At 38.5% G+C, this 22,847-nt stretch overlaps 6 protein-coding genes, 1 long non-coding RNA gene and 1 pseudogene across 9 annotated transcripts; 2 read left to right on the top strand and 6 right to left on the bottom strand.

Annotated features, from left to right (window-relative positions):
* Positions 1-289: 289 nt before the first annotated feature.
* On the bottom strand, positions 290-3,512 carry LOC116934804 (phosphoglucomutase-2). Its single transcript, XM_032942278.2, is given in 15 exon segments — positions 290-737; positions 800-1,026; positions 1,096-1,152; positions 1,154-1,205; positions 1,274-1,412; positions 1,478-1,734; positions 1,806-1,993; positions 2,058-2,129; positions 2,200-2,214; positions 2,216-2,395; positions 2,471-2,663; positions 2,739-2,898; positions 2,975-3,071; positions 3,139-3,218; positions 3,357-3,512. Coding segments are annotated over 14 exon segments (1,806 nt in total). The 5' UTR covers positions 3,205-3,218; positions 3,357-3,512; the 3' UTR covers positions 290-634.
* A 76-nt stretch (positions 3,513-3,588) lies between these two features.
* LOC123466752 (glutathione S-transferase kappa 1-like) lies at positions 3,589-4,651 on the bottom strand. Its single transcript, XM_045166922.1, has 4 exons — positions 4,497-4,651; positions 4,311-4,439; positions 4,077-4,229; positions 3,589-3,984 (listed from the first exon to the last, which is right to left on the bottom strand). The coding sequence occupies exons 1-4, from the start codon at positions 4,608-4,610 to the stop codon at positions 3,844-3,846; spliced, it is 537 nt and encodes a 178-aa protein (XP_045022857.1). The 5' UTR covers positions 4,611-4,651; the 3' UTR covers positions 3,589-3,843.
* Positions 4,652-5,175: 524 nt separating this feature from the next.
* On the bottom strand, positions 5,176-6,481 carry LOC116935971 (glutathione S-transferase kappa 1). Of its 2 annotated transcripts, XM_045166902.1 has the most exons (6): positions 6,421-6,438; positions 6,277-6,362; positions 6,029-6,211; positions 5,790-5,918; positions 5,576-5,728; positions 5,176-5,437 (listed from the first exon to the last, which is right to left on the bottom strand). In XM_045166902.1, the coding sequence occupies exons 2-6, from the start codon at positions 6,349-6,351 to the stop codon at positions 5,297-5,299; spliced, it is 681 nt and encodes a 226-aa protein (XP_045022837.1). In that variant the 5' UTR covers positions 6,352-6,362; positions 6,421-6,438; the 3' UTR covers positions 5,176-5,296. The 2 variants fall into 2 exon arrangements, with proteins under 2 accessions (XP_045022837.1, XP_032799108.2); XM_032943217.2 differs by having other exon boundaries at positions 6,277-6,481.
* Positions 6,482-6,550: 69 nt separating this feature from the next.
* Positions 6,551-7,587, bottom strand: LOC123466751 (PITH domain-containing protein GA19395-like). Its single transcript, XM_045166912.1, is given in 6 exon segments — positions 6,551-6,822; positions 6,886-6,990; positions 7,062-7,139; positions 7,206-7,249; positions 7,308-7,456; positions 7,459-7,587. Coding segments are annotated over 6 exon segments (621 nt in total). The 5' UTR covers positions 7,496-7,587; the 3' UTR covers positions 6,551-6,614.
* A 258-nt stretch (positions 7,588-7,845) lies between these two features.
* On the bottom strand, positions 7,846-10,776 carry LOC123466713 (PTB domain-containing engulfment adapter protein 1-like). Its single transcript, XM_045166890.1, is given in 11 exon segments — positions 7,846-8,687; positions 8,690-8,731; positions 8,798-8,910; positions 8,971-9,192; positions 9,308-9,528; positions 9,597-9,734; positions 9,827-9,925; positions 9,927-9,998; positions 10,076-10,134; positions 10,137-10,227; positions 10,761-10,776. Coding segments are annotated over 10 exon segments (1,269 nt in total). The 5' UTR covers positions 10,207-10,227; positions 10,761-10,776; the 3' UTR covers positions 7,846-8,454.
* Positions 10,777-12,654: 1,878 nt separating this feature from the next.
* LOC123466654 lies at positions 12,655-14,030 on the top strand. 2 transcript variants are annotated; one of them, XM_045166882.1, is made up of 5 exons: positions 12,655-12,933; positions 13,004-13,479; positions 13,542-13,584; positions 13,653-13,721; positions 13,792-14,030. In XM_045166882.1, the coding sequence occupies exons 1-5, from the start codon at positions 12,854-12,856 to the stop codon at positions 13,949-13,951; spliced, it is 828 nt and encodes a 275-aa protein (XP_045022817.1). In that variant the 5' UTR covers positions 12,655-12,853; the 3' UTR covers positions 13,952-14,030. The 2 variants fall into 2 exon arrangements, with proteins under 2 accessions (XP_045022817.1, XP_045022812.1); XM_045166877.1 differs by having other exon boundaries at positions 13,783-14,004.
* A 294-nt stretch (positions 14,031-14,324) lies between these two features.
* On the top strand, positions 14,325-14,813 carry LOC123471482. Its single transcript, XR_006645989.1, has 3 exons — positions 14,325-14,454; positions 14,524-14,701; positions 14,761-14,813. It is a non-coding gene; the product is annotated as an uncharacterized LOC123471482 (long non-coding RNA).
* A 110-nt stretch (positions 14,814-14,923) lies between these two features.
* On the bottom strand, positions 14,924-18,046 carry LOC123471481 (annotated as a pseudogene).
* Between the last annotated feature and the right edge of the window lie 4,801 nt (positions 18,047-22,847).

Raw genomic sequence — 22,847 nt, 5'->3', positions numbered from 1 at the left:
GCAACGACTAAACAAGGAACCCATATTTCTTTACCTATACACACAAACAAGAAGAATTTTAAAAGATTCGACATTTTTGTCCCGCAGTAGGCCGACGCTAAAAATTCGTTTACAAGTTGGACCGCGCGTGAGAGCCCATCTTTGCCGGTACTACGATCACGTTGATCGATTCGTCTATCTAAATCCATCGGATTTAGAATTTTGCAAGCATTTTCGACCCATCTAATCGATATGAAAGAGCCCGTTGGCTATTTCTATAGACACAAAGTAAAAAGGCTGGTAAACACTCTTTCGCCAAGTGGAACATGTTTAGTGTCAACGAACAAACGGTTCAAAAACATAAGTGGTAATCTTCATTCACGGATGTGTGAATAAGCTCTCGCTACATTTTCCCGGAATAACACAGACAATAATAATAACCTTTCTACGGCTAACAAATAACAAAGAGATTTTGAAAACTACTTATCACACCAAACAATTAGGCAAGAGGAAAAAAGAGGTTGGGCCTACCTCTTTGAAAAGCGGATCCATCAAAATGAGTAGCATTACAGTTCTACACACGTAAGTTGACTACGTTTCAATACACATCTGATGATTCCAACCAAATGTGTCCATCCACGCGGTTTTTAGGTTTTCATTCAGGGCGGGGAGTGAGCTGATTCAACGTCGGTTGAAGAAACTCGTCCACTAGAGCTTGAACCATCTCTTCTAGAGTCGCTTGGACTTGTTGACGATCACTAGCAAACGAAACATAATATTACAAACTATTTGATGCATAGTGAAGATTCGATAGCATTACGTTTGAGTAGGTGGAGCGCGAAGCTCAGTGTAATATTTGATTTTAGGTTCGGTGCCACTTGTTCGTATGGTCGCATCTAATCCGTTTTCAAAGTAGAAGGTGATCATTTGCGAAGAGCTTGAAGTTGGAAGCAGAGCCTTGCCATCCGGCTGTCGTGAATCAAAGCCATTTGTCAGATCACGGACACCTTTAATGGCATATTTGCCATTCATCAAGGATTTCGGATACTACGAGAGGACAATGGATAAGAAAGTCAGCACCAATATAGCACAAGATAGTTTTGAAAAAATAAATACCGTTTTAGGTTCATTTTCAAAATTGCGAAGACGTTCAAAGATCCGGCTTATTGCATGTAATTGGATCGTAGCACAAGTAGTAAGAGTTCAGCGTAACATGTTGACCATATCTAAGATGAATTCAACGATTAGCAAAAACAATTTGTACTCATTCAGCCAGGAGAAAAAGTGTAATTACTTGAGGTAGATGTCTTCTAGCTGTCCGTTGAGCGTAGTACCTTTGTTTTCCAAATGGACAGCCAATTCGGACAAATGGGCGGACGCAGAAACACCGTCTTTATCTGGGACGTGAATGCCGCACATAAACCCTATAGCCTCTGTGGATGCGGAGAAAATAAAAAGGATAATGTTGCCCTGCATGTGGCCAATTTATCTAACGAACCTTCAAAAGCAAACAGGATTTGATATCCTTCCTTCTGCAACTGCAGTCCACGGTTGGCCATCCACTTGAACCCAGTAAGAGTTTCTTCAAACAAAAAACCCTCACGTTCAGCCATGGTCTGAAGGATTTTAGATGATACAGTTGACGCGATCATGGCTGCCGTCGCCGGATTTTGTCCTTTTTGCTCGGCTCTTGACCACATCCACCAACCCAGCAGAGCACCCAATTCATTGCCCGAAAAGACTTTCCAGTCTCCACTGCAATTAAGTCGACGTTCAGTTAAGAGGATTAAAAAAGGGATTTGCTGCTGGCCATCTTGTCAGCTTACTTTGGTTGCAATTCAGCACATGCTAGACGATCCGCATCGGGATCGTTGGCCAAAATCACAGTGGAATTGTTGCGAGACGCTGTTGCCAGTGCTAGATTCAAAGTAGATTTGCCCTCTTCAGGGTTAGGGAATTTCACGGTGGAAAATTCAGGGTCTGGCTCAATCTGCTCTTGAACTGGGATGTATGGCTTGATGGTAATTGAAAATAGTTAAGATTCAATAGCCAATTTCTTTTTGTTGTTTCACGACTACCTGAAACTTGCAAGTATCAAAAGCCATCTTAACATAAGGAGCTCCAACACCATGAACAGGTGTGTAGGTAAACTGTATAAGGAAAAATGCAAATCAGATTGGTCTCATATTATTACGTAATAGCCGTCTGAGGTAAACTCACCTTGAGGGCAGTTTTGTTGGTTAAGTTCGCTTCGCAGACATTCCTTGGCAAGGACATCGAAATAGAGTTGGTTTATGTTTGCGAGAGGGTCAGAAACCAAAGGATTTTCCCTAACCGAATCGTCCCACGCGTCATCCCATGGAGCCAAATTGTCTAGGCTACGTTTAAGAATGTTTTTGTCGTGAGGAGAAATGAGCTGAGGAAGAAAACAAACAATTAAGGTTTTCACTTTTAATACACTTTTTTACGGAAAACAAGAAAGAAAAAACACCTGTGCTCCATTGTCCCAATAGACTTTGTATCCATTGTCTTCTTTTGGATTGTGCGAAGCAGTTATCATGATGCCGGCTTTTGTTTTAAGCTGGCATACACTGAATGGGATATAGGGAGTAGGGACTAGCGCAGAAAAGAGGTGGACAGGAATGCCCATTGAAATAAATGCTCGTGTAGCCAATCGAGCAAATCTGAATACAGGCAGCCAAAAGTACGAATTAGTTTCTTTAAAGTAGCAACGAAAACAACGATACTCCACGTTTTACCTGCTACTGTTGTGCCTACCATCATAGCCTATCGCCACGCCTTGGGTTTTGACATCATCAAAGCATTCTAGAAGATATTTCGCCATACCTTGTGTTGCTTGGATTACTGTCAAATCATTCATCCTGCTGGGTCCAGCTGCCATAACCCCTCTAAGACCGGCTGCAAGTTTTTAAAATACTTGTTGTAGAAAAAAAATGTAAACATAACAAAAAGAACTTGTTTTGCTATTTATTGCCTGTTCCGAACTCCAAACGATTTCCAAAAATTTTTGCAAGTGTTGCTGTCTCATTTTTTTTCAGTAGATCTTCAATTTCAGCTATATTTTTTTCATTCTGTTAAGGAAATGACAACACAACATTATTTTAAGAAGTTCTGATATGTTTAAATTCTGTCATGTACCTTATCCCAATTTAACCAATCCCCAACTTTGCTATCCAAATCTGGATGACCTGTGTTGATGACCATTTTTATTTCCAAACCTGAAACAGGATTTTCTGATTTTAGTTACACAATTTGCTTTTACTTGTGAAAATCGATAGAACAACAGTGGGAAAACTTTGCGGATATGGTTGCCCAATGGGGCTAAGAATAACAAAGAAACAAAACAACAAACTTACCCAAAGCGCAATTATAGTACTGGAAAAGAGCAGGAAAAAAAATCACTTTATAGCGTGAACAACACCAAGCAAGAACTGACCGGGCCAGATGGTGTACACGAACGAGAACGATGCGCTTGAAAACCCAAAACCCTTGAAGCCGAAAATGACAGACGTAGTAAGCAGACGCTTCTTCGTTCCCATGACAACTGCAAGCCCGCTTTAGCTTTAAACTAGACTTGAAAGCATCATCCTGCCCAGCGAAATAAGCGGTTTATTTCATTAACAAGATTTATATACATATAACACGTTTGTTAAGCCTATGTAAAATAATGGTGTCTAAAGTGAACCAACCCTTGGAACTCTTAATGTACATTAAGTAGATCTACAGATAACTCTTCTTCTTTTTTTAGTAAGGTTACTTAAAATCCCCTTCCCAGTATATTATCATTTCATAACAACAATCATATTAATGCAGTAGAAAGTCCCATAATGGAAGAAACAAGCATCACAGTTTACTCTTTTGATCTGGAATCGGTCCCTTCCAGACTTCATTCATCATTTGGGCCACCAGTGGGAAGCGATCCGATCCGAAAAACATTTCTGGGCCTTCTTTAGTATGAACCACCATAGTTGGTGCACCAAAAGCCTGTTAGAAACGTTGGTTCACCATCTTACTTAATCACATTAAGTTAGAGACAGAGAATGCCCTATACTCTTCAGGTTTGAGTAAGACGTTACCCCGTAATCAACTGCCTGTTCGGTAGCCATTCTTAAGGCATCTTTTGTTTCTGAATCATCCATTTTACTCAAACATTTCTCAATGTCATTTTCTTCCATCTTGGCTTCTTTCGCCGCCATTATGAGGCTGTCGTCTGCCACTATATCTTCTCCCTAATATCAAACTAGGGATTACTTTTCTTACTCATAGTGTTCAATAAATTGTTCATTTGTATTTTTGCTTCTCGAACTTACTTTAGACCAAATTCTACGCCACAACTCACGAGAAACACTCTCTAGATACTCAGGACAATGAAGATTTATAGCAGTTAGAAACCTCATGGCTCTCAATGATCCTTTTTGAACAAGCACATTGTATGGATCCTTGAAAATTCAATTAAACTTAAAATTTTCAGTTTATAAAGCCAATGGTTGAATTACCTCTATAAGTTTTATATCAATCTTAAAGTATTCTGCATTTCTTTGAAGATCCTTCTGCATGTACATACCTTTTGGTGCTACTGTCATTGGTGGCTTATTTCCAGATGCCTTCATAACCCCTCCAAGGAAAAATGGTGAAGCACTAGATTCATATTCCAATGAGACCTATAGCGACACAGAACCTAGAAGGGGAAAAAACTTGATCACAAGTATGTATGAAATAGCAAAAAGTCTTACCTCAAACTAAACCAAGTATATGGAGACACAACGTCATAGTACAATTCAACTTTGATTCTCGGAGAGGACGTCATTCCTTAATTTCTAAATGGTTGAGTCTTGAGACCTCTCTCTCTTGCACCTGCGTTTCAGTAGACCCTTTCTTCTTACTTCGAACTATCAAACGACCAAGAATACTAGGTGCTCTGCCAGAAAACGAAAGCTAGGAGATAATGTGCTTTACCATAATCAGCTCAGACTTTGAAACACATTGACTTGTTTACTTTTCGATTTTCAATGAGCAGACGACAAAAATGGTCACATGATCCGTTCTGCGCAGGGCGCGCTTTTTAAACTTGATTAAACCAAGAGGTTTGTTGAGGGAAGCGCAGAACTTGCATGAAATAGATTTTTTCAATTGAAAAATCGCTTGCTTGAAGTAAAAGATTCAACGGTTTCTTAATTTTTGGTTTTATTTTTCATTTATTACTTTTTTCTTAAATAATATATTCATGACAAAAAGATCCTAATAAGTAGGCAAGCTATTGAACGCCGCCTTGTGATTTTTTGTTTATTGTGTAAAATCAAAGTAAATTTTTTATTCCTGGAACAGGCCCTTTCCATTCTTCATTCATAATTTGAGCAATTAAAGGAAAGCGGTCTGATCCGAAAAACATTTCTGGGTGGCCTTGCGAATGAACAATAATGGTAGGAGCACCAAAAGCCTACAAATTAATAATATACTATTAATCATTGTTCTATAGGATTTTTCTCACACAATCCTTGGGTATCTATTAGAATCGTTTCGGTATACGAAATTTAAGTGATTTGGATGACGACGTGAGCCAAGAAAAAATTCATACCCCATATTCAATAGCATCCTCTGTGGATTTCTTTAGAGCCAACTTGACACTAGAATCATTCATAAATTTCAGACATTCTTGTACATGAACATCTTCCATGTTTGCAGCCTTTGCTGCAAGATGTAAATTTTCTTCTTCAACAATGTCTTCTCCCTGCACAAGCATTAATCAGCCAAAAGGTTTGAGACATCATTTAGTTACATAACCCTCTCACCCTAGACCATATCCTTTTCCATAGTTCACGTGAAACACCTTCAAGATGCTCAGGATGCTTATCACCAATGGCTGTCAAAAATCTTTGGGCCTTTATGGTTCCCTTCTCAATCATAACATGAAAAGGATCCTAAAATAATGCCTAATTATCATGGATATACACTGATCATGGGATTGTTACAATAGAAGTCATAGACAGCTATGTAGGATGCTGATATAAAATTTGAATTAAAAAGATACCTCAATTAATTTTAATGGAACTCCAAAATAAGCAGCATTTCTCAGAAGATCCTTTTGCATATACAAGCCTTTTGATGGAACCATCATTGGGGGTCTGTTTCCAGTTTCATTCATCACACCCCCAAGAAAAAATGGTCGAAGAACTAGATCCATTTTCCAATGAGGCCGATACCGACATAATGCCTTAGAAAAATGATCATTTTTTGGAGAACCAGAAAACTTTGGATAAGTGTTATATGCATGGGTACCTCAAACCCAAACCAACTGTATGGGGACACAACATCATAAAACAACTCAACTTTTGTACGTATCAATGCTGCCATTTTCTATCACCCTATAGAAATGAAAAGATAACTGAAAGAACCAGAATAACTTTTAGAAATCGGGGAAACTTATTTGATAAAATTTTTTTTAAACCCTAGAGCTAAGAGCTTTTGTAGAATTACGTCTCGGACTCCCGGTCCAAACATTTGAGCCATCTGTGGCGATAGTTAGAAGTTCTTCTTTAATGAGTCATCGATATAAAGAACATTTTTTTTATTTTGTTTTTTATTGTTGGAAATTGACGTTAACTCCACTAGATAAATCATATATTCAAATTGGTAGTCTGTAACACTTTGTCTTTGTGATCCGCCATAGATGGGGTGGCTTCGTAGGTGCACAGAGTAACACCGTGTCTATGGCCTTCTGACCAATCTCCTTTCAAGCCAATGAACTGAATTTTTGATGTTTCAGAACCATAGTTTTTAGGAAAATGCAGTGTCAAATGGTAGACAGAAGAAAATTTCACTATCCTACAGTAGAACATAACCACAATAGTATCAGCAAAATATACCTTTTAAACCACTATCACCTACTTGGTAGCATATTCTATGTTTCCTTCAAAGTCTTCAACAAGGTTTAACTCCTGATCTGGTTGGCTGGCTGCCTCATCAAAAGTCATATGAGGTCGATTCTTGAATCTGGAATCAACCTGAGTTTTAACATGAGTCTTATTGTATAAATAAGGAGTGTAAAAATAAGGGCTACTTACAAGCGTACCAATGATGGGTGAGTTCCTCCTTCTCCCCCTATAATGATCAATCCCTTCAACTTCACATTACCTGTAAATCTGTATATCATTCATTAGTGGTTGTAATATGCATCCACACAAGCTATTGCATCATGATGAACATACGGAATGTTGAACAATAGCTCTTCATCTGCATCACTTTCAACAAACTGAAACAGACAAAAATAATTTATGCCTGGAAACCATAAAGAAAAGAGAAAGGATTACCTTGGTGCTATCTAGACGTTGGTCCCAAGGCCGAAAAACACTTTTCACTGAATTTTCTACAGCTTCATTTAAACACTCTAGATTTTCCATGTCGATCTTGGAATACAAGTTATATAGTTCGGCCAAATTTTCAGTTTTGGTTTCTTGGCACACTCACAATGATGACCGTGTGCGTGATTGTGTTCCATAGCGCAAACTAAAGCTATTACAACAACCTATGTTTACAATACAAATACAAAAAACTAACGACGAGGCAGCGTTTTGAGTCGTTTTGCCTTAATGAATTTAAAGAAATTCGTCTGCTAGAAATCGCCAGAATTTTAAACCAATGGGAATTTATACCGTTATTACTTTATGAAGTGAAATCGACCAGAAAAATGATTGGTAAACGCTCACAAAAAACTTAATGTACAGTATGATATTGTATTGAGTTTTGACATCATTTCATAATAAGCATCCATATGTGAGTAATAAAGTACAGTGTAACTGGTGTAACCTATAAAAATCTAAACAACCCAGAAAAAATAACCAAACCTTATAAGGTTGCTAAATATATTTCGTTTTTAGAACCATCAGTCGCTCACATGATATTAGAACTGTTTTCGATAGTACATAGTAAAAGTTATAAGGGCATGCTTCTTATATAGAATGTTCAGTTACAGTGATGTTTCTTATCATAAATGTTTTGAAAGTCGGCCAGGACTGATGTTATCTGATTTGAAGACTTGGAATAATGTGAAGCTAGAGTGTTAGTTAAAGCACAGCAGAAAAAGTTCTAGGATTCTCTTTTACATGGCATCCAATTGACAAAATGGGCCTGCCATGGCCCTGACCCAATCCATTGTGCATTTTAAATCGCTGTCGCTTGAGTGGGCGAAGTATAACTTTTTTACTTGGTTTGAGTGCAAATGCTAAAAAAGCGCTTCAAGGAATGTTTCACGAAACAGGCAATTTCCCACCAACATAAGGCTAATAGTGTTTATCCATCAGCACCATGACAAACATCGCACGGCGCCATTAGAAGTATCTATTACAGTAATGATAGTTAGCCCTTTGGAATTCATAAATGTTTCAACTTTTCAAGAATACAAATAGGTCGCTTCTTTCTCACATTTCGGTATTAAGTACTTTTTTTTGTGTGAAGCTTTCAAAGACGTAGAGGATCTAGGCTTTCCAGATTAAAATCGTCGCCTTCAAATGAAATTCCTCGTGTGAAACCTTCTTGCATTTCAGTCATACGCCGATTTAAGACACCCGTGTTGAAATTAATTTCTTGGTCTGTCTGCGAAACGACTCGTCCGAAATCTGCCATACCAAAGGGGTCGGTGCTATTTTCTCCAAACGGTTCTGCGCCGAAAATATCCTTCTCATGCGGGCTTTTTCCGTTTTCTTTTCGATTTTGGGTTGTAGTGTTGAAAGAAATCCTGAATTGTTTAACACAGTTCCAACATTCAAGACAATCGTGGTGTTATCAGATCGCTAAAACTTACCTAAAGGCACATTTATGGTGGCGTTGCGTGCGTTGTTATTCATAATTGTAGTATCGCTACCACGAGGATCAAAGTCATCGTCGCTTTCAACAAAATCTCCCATGGCGATGTCGCTTCAGAGGGAAAAAAAACGTTAAAGATTGCCGTACATGAAGCTAATGTCATCGACTTACGATTTCACTCCTTTGGCTTCAAAAGATCGAGGTGGAACTGGTGGCAAATTTGGATACTGATTGTTTATTTGCGGTACCGTATTGGGTCTGTCATTAGTGTGAAAGTTGATCAGTGTCTCATCCTGTTTCCCACCGTTAGTCGATCGGTTGGTTGTAGTTGTGGAACCGTTCAATGAGGAAACATTCTCCGAATCCAGCGCCACATCCAATACGTTGGACACCTGTAGCATATTTCGATATAATTATTGATTGAATGTGATGGAATATGTTCCTTTGCCGAAGTTTCTCTTAACAACATATGCCTTTTACTTGCTTATACTTAAAAGGCTTTTTACTCCCTTCGGATTCTAAGAATCCAGCCATTTTATTATTGTCGACCAAATTGCTCAATTCGAGAAGGCGACGACGGAGGACTTGATTTTGACGTTCCAAGTTGTCAAGTTTTTCCTGCAGTTGGCTCACTTGTCGACGGCCTTCGACTTCTCGCCCACTGCTTTCTAAAAATCGACGGTAGGCCAGGTCAAAGGCTTGACCAATAGTCAATGTTATTTCCTCGGCCTAAAGTCAATATTTAAATATTGTTTTATCATTGACTTAGAGAACGTGTATAAGTTTGTCAATTTTACCAGTTTGTCACTAACAAAAACATAGCAGGTATGTTTTTCCGAATCCTCTTCTTTGGCGATAAAACTGAAAAACTTCTTTTCCGCTTTATCGTCTGCACAATAGGAAATACGATGAAGGGGATACTGATGAAGAATTCGCTACTTGGAAAAAAATGAAACGCGAGACGGCAAAGAAAAAAATATTAATTAATAATCAGTTTAAAACAGTTAACATTTTCATGCATTGATACCTTTCCTTTCGGTTCTTGAATGGCGACACCATCAACGGAGACAGTCAATTCAACTTTTGGGGTTCGTTGGCCTTCGGCTTTGCGAAGCTGTTGAGAAAAAACGCAGCTTGCGAATGCCTTCTTTCACTACTTCAATCCCTTTAGGATGTTCAACGTCCGTATTTCCCAAAAACTACAAGCGGTTGGGAATCGAGGAAAACATTTAATGCAGTTTCACAGCATGATTGCAAATCATGTTATTCCAATTACCTTGACTAGATAGGCGATGTGGCCGTGCATGAGAGATTCCGGTGTGTGAATCCAATTTTGTTGTTGCTTTTGTTGTTGCTGCCATTCTTAGTGTTATTTGTCCAGCGCAGAAGGTTGGAAGTTCTCATCATGCTGTGAAAAAGTCTCAAATGCTAACAAACAAACAAAAAAAAAGACACAAAAAAACGGAACAATTAAATAACTAGAAAAATGACAATACAACAAATTTTGATTCATTCTGAGCTTTTTTAGAAACTTTTTGTTGTCTTTTTTTCTTTTTCTCGACAATAGTTTTTGGCTTGGTTCCAACGAACCCAATTTTGCTTCACATCAAACCGATTTTTATTTATATAAGCCATAGATGGCTAATATTAAATTTCCATGCACACATTACGATAAAAAATGAGCACATTTACAGATTCCCTAATTAAGGTGAAATGGACCATTCATTCTTTAACGGCTTTGAAAGAATTACGTTCTTGATTTCGCTTGCGCAGGATGTTAAGAATTCAAGTCACCACTACAAAACGAGCTTTGAAAAAATAAAATAAAAAATAACGGAATTAGACAAGTTCAGATTGATTAACACATTCGACACTTCCGAAACTTCATCAACGGAAATTGGGCTCAAACCCCACTGCACTCATTCTGGACACGTATACAATACTTAGAACATTCAACCGACCTCTCGATTTAACAAAACCGCTAGACGAGGGTAACAACGGCTATCCTAACGAAACGTACACCAAAGACAAAGGTGTATCACATATTAATATCACGACGGATGATTTTTCTTTCTCTAAAGAAAAAATAATCAATTGATACCGATCACGGAAAACGCCCCATTTCGCTAGGCTATTCTGATTTCACGCGACACAGCCCTTTTTCCAGCAGTTCAAATTACAAAAATGTGTGCGCAGGCCCGTACAAGTTTAAGAGAGGGAAATTTCAATTTGGTGAGGAAAAACACAACAACGGGGTGCTAAAATTCTCTGGGCAACTCACGCTTTCTTTTTCATATTCTATACAACATATATCCTTTCGTGTTCCTGAGTTCCTATTGGTTCAAAGAGAGAAATTAGAAACTGCTTTCCCTACAGGTTCCTTTTTTTCAGCACTACAGCCTTTAAGTTTTACACACCTCACAATACAAAAACATAACTTTTGAAAGATATCATTGAACACAATGCAAACAAAGATCTTTACTTTATACACAAAAGAAACCAGGGCACAGTGAAATGTGAAATCGGCGTTTCTATTATTTGTGCATTTCCGGAGTATTTAGGTTAAAACATCCGAATATTAAAGGATTTCCGTCAATTCGTTGTAATGAAAGAAAAACGTCAAACAGGAAAAATCCCAACATTTTGCTGATTTGTCCAACATAACGGATTTAGGTGTGTAAGAAATCTAGGGAAACCTCGGCTCTTTGTTCGTGCCCAAAATAACAAACATGTTGCTACAACCAAGATTTTTTGGGCCACTGGTTTCCAAAACTGTCAGTTACCATCACATGATATTAGCCAAGTCTTTGGCTAAAATGTGTGAGATTTGTTTCACTAAAGCCTGATTAAGCAAATCAAGAAAATGAGAGACATAAACTTACCTAGACGTTGCAATTCCGTCAGCAACAGCGCGTTTCTCCGGTTTAACTCCCAGAGAAAGTTCTCAACTCTGGTTCTTCAACAGGTCATACAAGAATGCACTACGCCACTGCGTTCCACAATAACGGGATAGAGGAATAGGTACTATTTTTTTTTTCGGAGCAGCATTCTCGGCGACATCTACCGCTTGTGCAGCATACAAAACGAGAAAGCAGTTCTTAGGCAAAAAATTGTTAGACTAGTGAAATACAACCAACAACAAAGATTTGCAAAAATAATTCATCTCGGTGAAACTGCCGGTACACAAGAAAAAATGTATAGGCAATTAGCGTATCATCACAAGACAAAGCTTTACCACCACACATCGACATTGATACTATTAAGTATAACCAGAAAGACTAAAAACCTAAACGTTTTAAAAGTAAAATTTACCTTCAATTCGTTGAAAAACTGCAGCAAATTTCGTCAGGTGCAAAACGTAACGTCATTGTCAATTCGCCATGAGACAAGCGGGATTCTCGTTTGGGCATATTGATCAAACACATTGATAGGTTCCGTTCACATTTTACTTTACAGACATTGTAAGAAAAACTCCCGTTTTGGAACTAATTCTTCAATCATATTATCCACACAATCAAATGTGTCACACCCGTTTAAAATGTTTCTGTATCAATGATCAAAAATCGAGCCTCATTTCAACGCTTTGACAGCATGCCTTTGCCCGGGAAAAGAAGCTTTCACAAACAAATGACGAACAGCATTCTTCAAATTCTTGATTAATTACACGTCAGTTTGTCTTATCTTTAACTATTTTAATTTTGAACGAAAAAGAAATTTAAAATAATTCACAAAATCGAAGACAACGAATTTATTATTGTTTTAATTACAACTCCTGGGGATGAATGGCAATGATGTCTCCTCAAAACCCTCACATTTGATTGGTTGTATCCTATACTATCATACAGTCAAGCTGGAAACGAAAACCGTCACTTTTTCAAACTTTGAAATTACGCAGTCGTAACTCTGTGAGTCGTGAACATTGGCTTCACTATTGTGTTGTCGTTTGGTTGAATTGAAATATCCTATTGCCATAAAAATAAAATGTCCGACATAGATTTGGAAGTCATACTCGATAGATCTGACGGTGAAGTTGAATGCTTTTTGGATGTAGATAATGAAGTGTTTTTTGGTCCTGTTACTGGAAACGGAGATAGAAGTTATGAAGCCTTTACCACGAAAAACTCTTCATCCATGGTTAGTTTTCCTTTAGTGACAACACTAACATCATAAACAAATAATTGCATTTGCAACTTTATTTTCACAGTGAAATTGCACAAATATCAAAGAGAGGCATGACTTTCCACGAGAGGGAAGACTTCAAAGATCAAGTTCAAAGAAATGAAATGAATGACAAAGCTATTAATGAAGTTTATGGTCTTGATCCTGATACTACAGAAGAGTCATTTACAAGTTGCTGCACATCAAGTGGAGATGTGGCAAAACAACTTTCATGTGACATAATAAATGTCAATAATATATCTGTTAAATCATTATGTGGACCAAGTATAGCACCCAGTTTGGATAATTTGTCTGACTCAAGCATAAACCAAAAAGATGATTCATCTCTATTAGAGTCAAGCCCTGACCAATCTCATGTTGAGTCTGTGCATGAATCAATCATAGACAGGAGTCAGCTGGAAGTTTCTGATGTTGGTGAGCTAAATGACACATGGGAAATCCAAGAAAGGATGCTTGCATTAGCTGAAAGGCTGGAAAGAGGAGAAGATATTCCTGAATTAGGTCACTAAAAATTATTTAAAAATCATGCTGAAGCACTTTTCTAACATAATTTTATTTTAAAGGTATTTGTCATCACTCTTCAGGAGTTGTGGAGTACACAGCAAGGTAAAAATTTTGTTGTTGTTTAATCTAACACTCAACTCAACTTTGGAAATATTTCTTTGGAAATTCAGAGGCAGCAAGTCTCTGAAGGAAAACAAATTGAAGGCGTCTCCGCTCGACAACCAGCTCCATGAAGCCAGGTGAGCTTAAATTTTTTGTCATAAAACTGTGTATGTTTGTTGAGCATCTAAATTGAAACAGGATTTTTAGTGAAAACGAAGGCGGAAATGTTAACATTAAAGTTCAGGATTTAGAGGAGTGTAAAAACAGGAAAAGCGATCTTGAACATTATGTTGCAGAAAATAGTGCTGCTCTAACTCAATATCCAGCCATGAAATTAACCATGGAAGAACGAAAACGAAATCTGTAGAAGCCCTGGCCGAAGAAATGGATTGTCTATTTTTGGCCGAAAGTATTCTAGAAACACCAACCAAGAAGGACGCGCAAACAGCTGAAATGTGCCACAGGCCTTCCCTCTCGGGCTAAACTTGAAACCCCAATGAAGACACCATCAGTTTATGGCGGTAAAAATGTCAATCAACTGCTTTTCAGCACGGAAGCGTTAAGAAAGCTGCGACGACGCAAAACACGGTGCCAAAAATGCATTAGTTGCTTCAAGTCCCGTTGGAATGTACATCCGCAGTTTGCCAGAGCCCATCTTGATTGAAAATGTCCGTTCGGCGCAGAAAAAAAGCAAATACAGAGTATACCCATGATTAAGCCAGTTCCAGTCGCCGTTAAGAATAAAGAGGGACGTTGGAGGTAGCTAAAACGCCACGAAGCAGCAGTGTTTCGTCAAAAGAGAACTGCGTTCAAGAAAGCGATTTCGTACCAGTCCTTCCATGTGTTCTACACGAAGCTGCTGCTAGCCTGGTAACATTCGATTTTGCGTAGAGAAACTTCGGAATTTTATACTTTTTGTTCCATCTACTTTCAATGAAGATCAACGAGCAGCCTATGCCTTCTCCTCGTACGATGCCTGGAACCAGGGGCAAAATAGGAAAACTAATGGAAAGAGGACCTACACCAACAGTTATGAAACATAATGGTCGAATTCAAATCTCCCGAAACACTGCCACGTCAGCTAAAATAATTCATTCACCGATGTCAGCAAGATGCGGTAAATTTTCTTATTTTTCAACAGAATTCTAAAAGTTTATTGATGATTTTCTTGTGTAGTTGAACCGTCGAATTCTCTTATGGAAGTTTCCGTCCTCGAGGCTGTTGGAGGGGAAAATTTTGCACTCCGAACACAACCACTATATCTGGTCGTAAATAATTAAGAAGATATTTCTAAGTATATATATTCCGTTTCCACGTCTTTTTCTGTAAACGTGTCCTCCGCTGATCCACTTACTGTAATACCATTCCACATTTTTTATAAACTGGATAACAGGCGCAGAATTAAAATTCCCGTCTTTTTCTATCCGCCATGTATCTTCTGTTATGATTGGCGCCTCGTGTTTTGTTCTCCGTTTTGTGACGGCGGGCAACGATAGTTTCCCTTTTCCTGGCCTTTTGACCACGTGGGCCGCCTGTAATCCACAAAACCATTAGGTTACGGCGTCACACAATTTAACACTATATTACCAACGACATTTCGTTGCGATGGTGCCGGACCAGGTCTATAATTGCCTCGCCTACTCAACCGTCTCTGTTCCGCTAGCACTCGCATTTCTTCTGGATTCGTTACAAAGCGATCCCTTGGGCTTCTTCCGACTGGTGGAAATCTTCTTCATCATCTGATTCTTCTTCCATTTTCGGTCGCAAGACACGAGGGACCACAAACGATCTTCGGAACTCTTCCTCTCCATTGTGTGCATCTGGCTCTTCGGAACCAACAGCATGGCCATCATAGGTGTCGTCATATTCGTCTTCATACTACATTAAAAGAACGATGAGTTTTGGCAGTAATTGAAGCAAGGCACAAAACGCATATCCTTCAGCTGCAAGTTGTTCATCGACGCGATCTAGAATCAGGCTTTTCATATCCTGCTTGTCGTTCAAGACTTCACGCATTTCATTGAAATGAACGGTCCTGTAATATTGGCCACCAAGGCAATAGATAAGTTGTGATCATTAACGGTAACCACGATTTTATAAAATACTTCGTCCTTGTTTTCTTTGATATATCTGTCGGTTCTTCAAAACCGACGAAGACTTCTGGAATTGGTTGAGTATCTGGAACGCTGTGGCCCTCGTTCAAGTGAGGCGGTAGATTGTCTTCTAACACTGCGTTTATGACAGCTTCAGGGTTGAAATCGTAATGTTTCAAACAAATCTGGATATTCATTTGAAATTTTAAATTAAGAAATGCTTTGAAAATGTCAGAATGGAGCAACTGAACTCACCTGAATGAAATTCTCCTGGAGATCAGGCAAAAGTTCTTTCACTTGAAGAATAAGCCCGCTCATCTTCACAGGATCCACTCCACCGTCAGAAGCCCTTAGACTTGCTGGTGTTAAGGATAAGCCAAACTCCACTGAAATTCTTTCAACCCTACTTTTACGTATTCAACCCGCGTGCTATCCCTATAAAAAGAATAGTTTTAATCTTAATCGCTAAACACGTAATTGACACTTTCGACGCACATTTGAATCCCTAATTGGGTGATTAAATCAATATCATCTTGGACTTGAAAAATAAGGTTATAGTCAATAAGGAAATGACGTTGACGCTCTGAAACTAAACAAGTTAACCAATCTAGCCACAGTTCCACGGGTTGTTCTCTGTCCCAAGAAGCGTCCTCATTGCTGTTGGAGGAAAAATTAGATAATTGGCATTGATTTTGACAGGACTACAAAATCTGCAAGACCTTTGCGATAGAAGAAGTCTGATTGAACCGGAATGCAACAGGGCGTTGTAGATTTGTAGAAGAAACTTTCGGCCTGAATTCAGGTTCCGAGTCATTTTTTCTTCACATTTTGAGGCATAATTTCAACCTGGGCGACACAAATACGGGATGCTCTTTTCATAAAAAATCAGCCAGTCTAAAAACAGAGCATTAAACACTGTTACGGTAGAAACACGGAAAAGATATTAATGCGTACTGGTTTTGAATGTTCGCTTTGATGAGAATCAAAGTTGCTTCAGGATAAATATCCACGAAATACCATAACGTCGCACTAATATCCAGAATGTATGTGACGAGCTCATCAATTTCTTCGGTGGACAACGATCCATAATTAACACTTCCAGCTGCCTGGCTACTGTCTAGAACCAAGTTCGCCTAAAACAAGTTGAAAAACCTGACAAAAAGCGACATGAATGGTCACATTTTGTGGTGGTACACTATAAAAATAGATATGATGTACCTTGGTTAAGCCTTTGGCAGTTTCTTCCAGGTCAAACTTGTACTTTGGCTGATTGGTAAAAATGTTTTGAACATTCTACTCAGTAGTACTGAATTGGTTGGGCCAAACAGAATAGACAAATCCATCATCTTTGGAACATCAAAGATGAAATTGTCATAGATCAGCTTTCAAAGCTTCTGGACTTATATAGGAATCCTTATTTAAAAGATATAACATAAATACTGTAATTAACACTAACAACTTGTAAGACAGACATAGGATGAAAAAAACTATGAATAATACATGCATAATACCTTGGATTCTTTATGAGTAGCCATGCGGATAAAGGTAAGAAACACCAATTTTGAGTTTCTTAAATAAATTCCATGCAGGAGGAGAAGCTTTCAAGATGTCTTTTTCTTCTGAATAAAACTGAGGTGCCTCTTGAAGAAAGGAAACTAGGCTGGAATGCAAGGATTTGTCATATATAGTCTGTGACCAGAATCTGCAAAATGAATTGAGAAGGAGATTGAGATAATGAACAATAGATAGAAAAAACATCATTTGAACAAACTTATGATGTGGAAGTTTCAGTAGCCAATGCAGATCATTTTTTATAAACTGGGTGACTTCACACCATTCCTTTAGATCGATACCGTTTGAAATAACTGACGGAGGTAGGAAATGAAGAAATTTCTGCTTTCAATCCACTTTGGACTCTGTGTCAAAGAACATTCTTATAGATACTAAGGTGAGAATTGATTTTTAAAAAAATTGTTAAATTTACCAACGCCGGTGCACCACTAGTTTTTCCACCCTCAGTAATTAAAATTGTTCGTTTTTCAAGGGAATTCATTTTACTGATGGAAATGACTATTCTCTTTAAGCCTGTGGATCGCTGTAGAGAGGAAAACTATGACTGTTTATTTTTGCGCAGCAGACGAACATTAAGAAAAGTTGCAAGTTCTGTAAATATGAAAAAAGTCACCCTACTCCGACTTGTATTCGCCAGACTCTCGGTGATCCTGAACGCCCCTATTTTCTCAGCTCCTTTTTCTGGAGTTTCTTGCAATGTTGCAAGTCTAACAAATACTTAGGTATTGCCAAAAACTCATGTAATAACAGCAGTTGTATTACGTCGCAGGCTCACAGCTCACAGAGGTGACATGATCAATTTTAGTACGTTATTAACCTCGTGAATATTAATTCTTTTAACTCTCTGGGCATTATGCTCATTCTGAATTTGCGTGTCTCCATAAGAGTAATTTATAAACATACCGTTCCTAAAACGATATTTTCTAATATAAGTTGCTAAAAGTGGTTGTCGTGATCTATCATCTATCTCACTGAATGAAGTATATACCTCTTGCTTCAAGGGGTCGTGCAATCAAAGCTAGTTGCCTCCATGATTTAATCAGTGATTTAGCATAATAATGGCCATTAAGCCACCTTGACCTATTATTCGCTCCGAATTCTCCACTTCACGACTGTGGTCAGGATAGACCTGACACTCGGAACGCTGCAGCTCGCAATGACAGCCAGTTCTACACGAAGTGAAGGACCAATCTTGATCGAAGGTCACATCTCTTCTTTTATTATCAACCGAGAAGGTAATAAACCCAGAAAACATTTCTAAAGCAGATTCTCTGGTTATTTCCTAATTGTGTGCAACTTGGCCATTCTTTTTTCTATGCATATTACGTGAATAATAAGTGTTGGAACCCTGAATTATCAATAAATTTGTTTTAAAAATAAGGTTCTTCGTGGATATAAAATTGGTCAGCTGAGTGATGTGGGCAGAGTTAGGTAGTGGTTGCAAAGATTAAAGGTGAAGTAGTATTGATTTCGTCAACGATTTGGCTTCTAGATGGCACTGCAGTCGTGAAATCCTTGTCAAATGGTTAACGTGTTGATAGCGACACGCTGGCTTTTTCAACTTGGTAAACAACTCCCCTTGTTTGTCTGAAGTCCACTGCAAAGTAGAACTCAATCCCTCTTTTTCGTTTGATCAGTCATACAAAGAAAAATTGAAGGTCGAACAACTTTTAGCAAGGTTTGGAAAGAAGGGCGTTGTTTCAAATTCTGGCTTAACAGATAATGTCAGCCATTGTTTAATATATGGACTGTCAGATAATCAACAAGAATCAAAAGAATGTAAACTGAATAAAATGTTTACATGTTGGGAAAATGCATACACAGCTAGAAGCCAAGTGTTCGATCAAACCAAAAAAAAATGCCTGAAACTTTGATTATTTTGTGGACTACTTTTCTTATCTTGGGTATTCATTCACAGAATATGATTGGTGGGGCCATCTCTAATAAACTTGTTGCCTTGACTTTAATTTGTTTCATCATCAACTATTCAAGTCAAGGAACTGATGAAACCAACACTTGTTGTTACGTTTGGCACATGATACATCGCGTAACCTGCCATAAAGCTACGTCGCAGGTTTTCATTCTAGCCTCGGGGTCGTGTTGCGCCAATTTACGTTTATGCGAGAACCAGTGATCTAACTTCACTGGTACGGCGTATTTGGCTCTATCCTTAATCTTGTTTTGTTTTTTCCCACCTGAGAAATTGACAGACCTGTTGATTGTTTTCAATTCAACTTAAGTTCCAAATAGGATCAAATAGTTAATGAGGTCGAAATAAGGTTACATTTTGCAACACATTAACATTGAGTTACAGTTGCAAAATATTCTGTCGAAAGTAAACCTAAAACGATGGCTGTTATCTTCTCCAGTGCTGTGGTTGCTATCTTTTTACCTAATTTGGGGTTCGAATTGCCTACTATAGAAGAATTGCTGAGTTATTATGACATAATAGTATCGAAAGAGCAGCAAAGTTGCAACGATCAGTGGCTTAATTTAATCGAGGTAGTATTTGCGGTTTGTCCTAAAACAATTCAGAGCGTAGCAGCGGGAAATAAAAACATTGGCTCAATGCGATTCATAGGTAGATAGATGACTAACAATGAGAAGCCTAAGGCTATTTAATATTGCGATGTTGCATTAACTAAAAACCTGTCCCCCTCCTTTTTAGGGACTACACTGTGGCGGAGGGAGACGGGGTAGGGTCTTCAATGGCGTTTTTAGCCGCAGTTCCTCTGCCGTTGCTTGCAGACTGATTCACGTTGGTATGCGCTTGGACCCCCTCCGGGCAATTTACCGCGCCTGCTGGGTCCAGAGTTCTAGAACTTTCCGAAACTCGTGTATGAATGCGAGGCAGGGGGTGTGGCTTTGCTCGTGTCATTTAACATTTGAGAGGGGTGGGAAAGACCTTAACTTGAGTTGCTCCCGCACGACTTGTTTTTACAGATATTTTCATGGCGAATGGGATTTGTCTGATGATGAATCTCAGGTTTCCACCAAAAAAATGTACACTGGTTTTTTGTTTTCCTTCTAGATAAGACAGCAAAATCCGTTGACGTTCGCGGGGAAAATAAAGACAACATCTACGTTAAATATTTTATGCAGGTTGATATATCGCATAACCATGTCCATGTTCGCGTTCCAGCAATATCCGCACCACCGGGATGATTCAACCTCCGTTAATACAATTAAAGCACCGGATGGCGTAATCACACTACGCAGTTATTTTGTTTTCTTCACGTTACAAATGGATCATTTTTAGTCTGAACGGAAAAATAACTTAGAACAGAATAATAGATGAGTGAAGAATGGTGTTTTCAATTTGTCTCATGGCTTTCGACATCTTCGGCATCCCTTTAAATCGACCGTTTCCTGGGCTTCGAAATAGCAGAGTTTTCTCAACTTCAACCGCCTTGACAAAGAAGAGGTAGAGAAAGATTAAAAGTACATGGAATTAACATTTCGTGTCAAGTGCACATTCCGCAATTAAATAGTTTAACTAATAATTGCCTTGTGGTGCACGGTGATTGCATTGCATTCGCAGAACTTGAAATTTTTGCCTTCAGGCAGGAACTGGGATTGATTGGCCTTCAAAGCTAGTAAACTAATTACGTGACGACATTACATTTATCCCATTCAATTTCTTTTTGACTTGATGTTACTTGATAATATTTAATTAAGTTTCAAATTTTGTTCAACTGATAAATAAAATTTGAGGTAACATCCGGCGTGCAACAATGGCGGTGAGTGCAACTTTCGTTGAGATAAACCATTGAAGGTGGAAATATTTGTTAGTTTACAAAAATTGTCAGGACAGTGGAATTATCGCCAATTAATGATAAAACGTCTAATCGATTGAACTTTAGGTACGAACATGAATAACGAGATGGGTACAAACTCCGATCACGCTATCCCATTTCCAAGATCTATACCACGATTCAAGAAACATCCCTGAAACTATTATTTTTTCGCCTCTTCTCCTTCCGCCATTTGCATTAGCGCATATCTTTCTGCTGTCCTCTTCTGTCTTTACATACAGGAATTAAACATTTCGTCAAAGTGGCAAAATAGTTACCATAAAAATCAGCAACTCAAGTTATCACCAATATTATGTGACGTGGAAGTAGGTCAACGTAAAAGCGTCCATACGAGAAAAAAAAATAATCGACGAGATTGTAAACTTTTTAAAAAGCCTCTGCATATGTGTGTGGTTGTTTCAAAAGACACGGTGCCTGTGATTGCCCTCCAGACTTGAGCATTTGCCAGTAATGAGTCAAAATGCTTCAGGTGGGGAATTCCAAATGCGGGGGGGAGTTCATTAGGGTTTCTTCTGAAAAAAAAAAAATCAAGACCTTAATATATTCTCTTCATTATATAGCCATACCATCCGACATTCTTGGTAAGGAACACCTCTTCTCTATAAACTTCTCTAGTTGTTTTCCCATCTCTGGAAATACCACCCTTCGACTGACAAAGGTATTTCAGAAACAGCTGTGTTTCCTATGTGTACGTTTCTCCCACTGTTGCTGAGCTAATGTATGAAGTCTTGCCATGATTTCGACAGAGCCAATCAACGATAAGCATTTTTCTCTCCCTTCCCAGCTCTTGAGGCTTCAAAACGAACAGTAGGAGACTATAGTTGTGGGGGATGTTTGACAAGCTTGAGTTCTAAAGTGCATAAATGTAAAACATACGTTTATTCTTCACTTTTCTTGTGTGTTAAGTCACTTTGTCTAAAGTTTATTGAATGCAAGTCAGGGATTGACTAAGAAGAAGTTGATGTCAGTTGATGTATAATAGTGATATTGTCAATATCACACAGACATCATTTATCTTTGCAAGTATTCAGTGGTCGTCTGGCTGAGTTTTTATCTCAAATGGGATAGTTTTGTGGATGTGGTAAGTGACTCCATTCTTAACCTGAGATTTATGAATTACGTTTTATACGTTGTGTAAAGGAGGAGGGGAACGGCTGAATTCATTTCATCGTGAGTAACAATGTAGTGCACGTGGTTTATCTCGAGTTCAATGGACTCGTGCCGTACACACTTTTCTCTTAACGTAAAAAGCGTAAAACCATATATTTTTGGGGTTTGCCGGTTAAAGCCAGTTTTCGACTTTCCCTTTTTTCCAGATGGGGTTGCTCAACTCCTTTTTGCTTATCGGAGTGATGAGTAGAGCTTGATAGTGTTGTACGACACTTAAGACTACGCCTTTATTCTTATCGAAAAAGAAATTTGCGAAAAGAACGACGTTGATTATGCAGACGAGCCCTAGTCAGGTGACTCATTGTGTTTTACGGAGTTCTTTGTGTTGTCCCCGTTAGGTCCCACTCATCGTATACGGCCACTCTTGCGCTCCCGGCCAATCGGTAAATGCCCTTGGAAACATTGTTTTTAAGTCATATTTTAAGAACGATTAACTCACTGGTATTTAGATTTGATATTCATACTGACGAAGTTCGTTGTGATCCGCTTTGAACATTGCAGATCGCACGTGGACTTACCAGAAGGAAAGGCAATTGGATGCACATAACAGCAGATATTGTTGAAGGCCAATGGCCTTAGAAAGGAGCTACTTTGGTCTGGAGGGTCATTTGTC

Source organism: Daphnia magna, linkage group LG1, assembly GCF_020631705.1.
Source record: "Daphnia magna isolate NIES linkage group LG1, ASM2063170v1.1, whole genome shotgun sequence".
Classification (NCBI taxonomy): Eukaryota; Metazoa; Arthropoda; class Branchiopoda; order Diplostraca; family Daphniidae; genus Daphnia; species Daphnia magna.
Note: the sequence above shows the minus strand (reverse complement) of the source record. Positions and strands in the feature narration are given on the sequence as shown.